Source organism: Contarinia nasturtii, unplaced genomic scaffold, assembly GCF_009176525.2.
Source record: "Contarinia nasturtii isolate CC-2019 unplaced genomic scaffold, AAFC_CNas_1.1 Cnas_scaffold_5748, whole genome shotgun sequence".
Lineage (NCBI taxonomy): Eukaryota > Metazoa > Arthropoda > Insecta > Diptera > Cecidomyiidae > Contarinia > Contarinia nasturtii.
Genome location: NW_022203017.1, coordinates 1 through 2805, shown reverse-complemented (window position 1 = coordinate 2805; position 2805 = coordinate 1). Strand labels below are relative to the sequence as shown.

The window sequence follows — 2805 nt, the reverse complement described above, 5'->3', positions numbered from 1 at the left end:
AGAGAGAGAGAGAGAGAGAGAGAGAGAGAGAGAGAGAGAGAGAGAGAATAGAAAAAGAGAGAGAACAGAAACTTTCGTGACAAGAAAATGTGATTTCGTCTTTGTTTCGAAACACATTTTTACCGGAAAAAGAGAACACAATTTTTCTGCTTCTTTTTTTTTATATACATATACGTAAAAGACTGAATGTTTTTTGTTTTTTATTTTTATTTTTCACTTTGTTTTGCCTTGCACTTCAATTGATGCCGTTCCGACAAATTTTTGAAATAACGAATTTCGGTGAGTCAAAGCGTTTCAGCGTGAATCATTTATATTGTTTCTGTTTTGAAAGATAATTGAAAGTTTTCAAGGGATGAACAAGGCTACAGTGTAAACACAATCGCAAAGAGTTTCAAGTCTATTTAAGAATTTGAAAAGTGACAAAAATGTTCTCATTCCCTTTGACTTGACTTGAGTCGTGTTTGTATTTTTTTTCGTTCAATTCTTGTCTATTTCTTTCGTTATTTTGGGATTTCGTCGTTTTCCTAAAACAAATTGATAGAAATTGTATTGTCTTATTTCTCTGAATAACAAGAAATGTGCTTTTCTTTTCCTTTATTTCTGTTCTTTTTTTGCACTTGTTTGCAATTTTAAAATCCATTGACGTGTTTATGTGCAAAAAGTTGAGGTTTTTTTGAACGAAAATGACAACAGCAAAACAAAAATAATAATATTATATCTACATGTGTGTGTGTTTTGTGCATAACTTTTTTTCTTCTGCTTCTTTTTCTTCTCCGGCAGTTAGTAGTAAATATAGATGTGTGTAACGCTTGCCGACGGGTACTATTCGAAAGACCGAAAACGGCAACGATAATCAATAAATTGCGGGAGAATCGAGTGGAGTGAATCAAGTGATAAGAGAACGAAATATATATAAAAGAAACACACGAAGGAAACGAGAAAAGGAAAGAAACCGAGAGCGAAACGCGAGAAATAAAAAAAAAACTTTTTTTACTGTGTGTAAGCATGGCAACGCCTCCTGACAGTCCAATTGAAGAGGAAGTCGTTCTGTTCGAGTTAGAACCATCAGCTCGTACACCGAAACCAATTCCAGTTGCCTTAGAGGATCTATGTCGGCTCACAAAATTCACACGTCAAGAGATTCGTGTGATGTACCGCGGATTCAAAACGGTAGCCTAAAAATCATTTTATCTCTTTTAGTCGGTAGATGTTACTATGTTTTTCGCATCATTTGGTTTTCGTTTCTGTGAATGTGAATTTTCCGAACGAAAAATAAAAAAATTAAAGATTCCCAATTCGTTTCATTCATATAATTTACACATATACAAATACAAACTCATACCAGAATAAATGGTTCGTTATGTTTATTGCATTGCAGGAATGTCCGGAAGGTATTGTATATGAAGACTGTTTCAAAGATATTTATGCGAAATTCTTCCCACATGGAAGTAAGTGTGTAACTAAATGTGCTATTATTCGCATTCGTAAATTACAGTTCAAGCTCATTTTCTTCGTCGTCTTCTTCTTCTTCTTCTTTTTTCGTGTCAATTATTAAGATTCAAGTATTTATGCACATTACGTGTTTAAAGCATTCGACGTGAACAGCAACGGCGCCATCAGTTTCCGAGTAAGTGAACAACACTCTTTCGTTACATTTCATTTTGTTGTCATCGTACTCGATGATTTTTTCTTCTTTCTCTCGTGTGTGTTTGTTTTTTTTTTGGCTCGTAACAATTCAGTTCAATTTGTCATTGTTTGATCTACAAGTTTTTTTCTTCAATTTCTTTTGTCGTCGCCCCCCCTCCGCTTTTTCATACGAATGCAGGATTTGCTCGTGACATTGTCAACACTTTTACGTGGTTCGGTATACGAACGGTTACGTTGGACATTTAAATTGTATGACATCAACGGTGATGGGTGCATTGGACGTAATGAACTAGGTAAATTGATTTATGCCGTTCATGAACTGATGGGACGTCGACCACACCAACCGGATGATGATCGAAAAGCACGCGAACAGGTATGACATATTGAAACATTTATAAATTGAATGTGGTTTTTGCAATCCAATTTCAAGTGCTTATCACATGATTTATCAAAAAATTAAATCGAATTTTAACGGTGTTCTTTATTTCACTCTTGTTACATTAACGATGATGAAAATTAATTACATTTTTAATGCACTTGTACAGATTGGTTTTTGCCATTTCTGCCTCTCTCTCTGGCTCTCTCGCCCGCTCACGGTGCTTTAAACACACTTTTTGACGATTTTTATTTTGATCCGTTTATGTAATTTAAAGCCATTTTTCGTGTTTTCCATATTTTAGTCATAATTTCAAAAACCCTTTTTTCTCGGCTTTTTTTTTACTTCCAAATCGGTTTTTCAATATTTTTGTCCTAATGAAACCTTTTTCAATGTTTTCAGGTGGATCGAATATTTCGTAAATACGATTTAAATCAAGACGGTGTTATAACATTGGAGGAGTTTTTGGAGGCATGCCTAAAAGACAGCGTCATCATAGAATCCATTCAAATGTTCGACAAAGATTTTTAGATAAATTTTTACTTTTAAACATGGAAACAAGTATCTATCTCACAATTTCATTTCGAAATTGTTTTCGTTGAGATTGTATACAACGAGTTAAAAGTTCTTATGGTTTTCGATGAGTTAACATTTGTGAAATTCTCAAAATAATCAACGACAATGATTGAGTACACAATAATGTACTTAAGTTACCGTAACGTTTTAACTTCTTTGTTTTTTCATTTGTTCCGTTTGTTTTAAAGCGTTAAATTAAGTAATGA

At 33.7% G+C, this 2805-nt stretch overlaps 1 protein-coding gene across 2 annotated transcripts; it reads left to right on the top strand.

The window, feature by feature from the left end:
- The first annotated feature begins 16 nt into the window (after window positions 1–16).
- LOC116351580 (Kv channel-interacting protein 1-like) lies at window positions 17–2799 on the top strand. Of its 2 annotated transcripts, XM_031783703.1 has the most exons (7): window positions 17–279; window positions 781–890; window positions 1005–1170; window positions 1379–1448; window positions 1557–1627; window positions 1826–2020; window positions 2426–2799. In XM_031783703.1, the coding sequence occupies exons 3-7, from the start codon at window positions 1006–1008 to the stop codon at window positions 2552–2554; spliced, it is 630 nt and encodes a 209-aa protein (XP_031639563.1). In that variant the 5' UTR covers window positions 17–279; window positions 781–890; window position 1005; the 3' UTR covers window positions 2555–2799. The 2 variants fall into 2 exon arrangements, with proteins under 2 accessions (XP_031639563.1, XP_031639562.1); XM_031783702.1 differs by lacking the exon at window positions 17–279 and adding an exon at window positions 343–459 and having other exon boundaries at window positions 781–1170.
- Window positions 2800–2805: the final 6 nt, after the last annotated feature.

Coding starts and splice junctions, on each gene's coding strand:
- LOC116351580 (XM_031783703.1), top strand. CDS start 1,006: ATGGCAACGCCTCCTGACAGTCCAATTGAAGAGGAAGTCGTTCTGTTC. Junction 1,628..1,825: donor ACGGCGCCATCAGTTTCCGA/GTAAGTGAACAA, acceptor ATACGAATGCAG/GATTTGCTCGTGACATTGTC. Junction 2,021..2,425: donor ATCGAAAAGCACGCGAACAG/GTATGACATATT, acceptor CAATGTTTTCAG/GTGGATCGAATATTTCGTAA.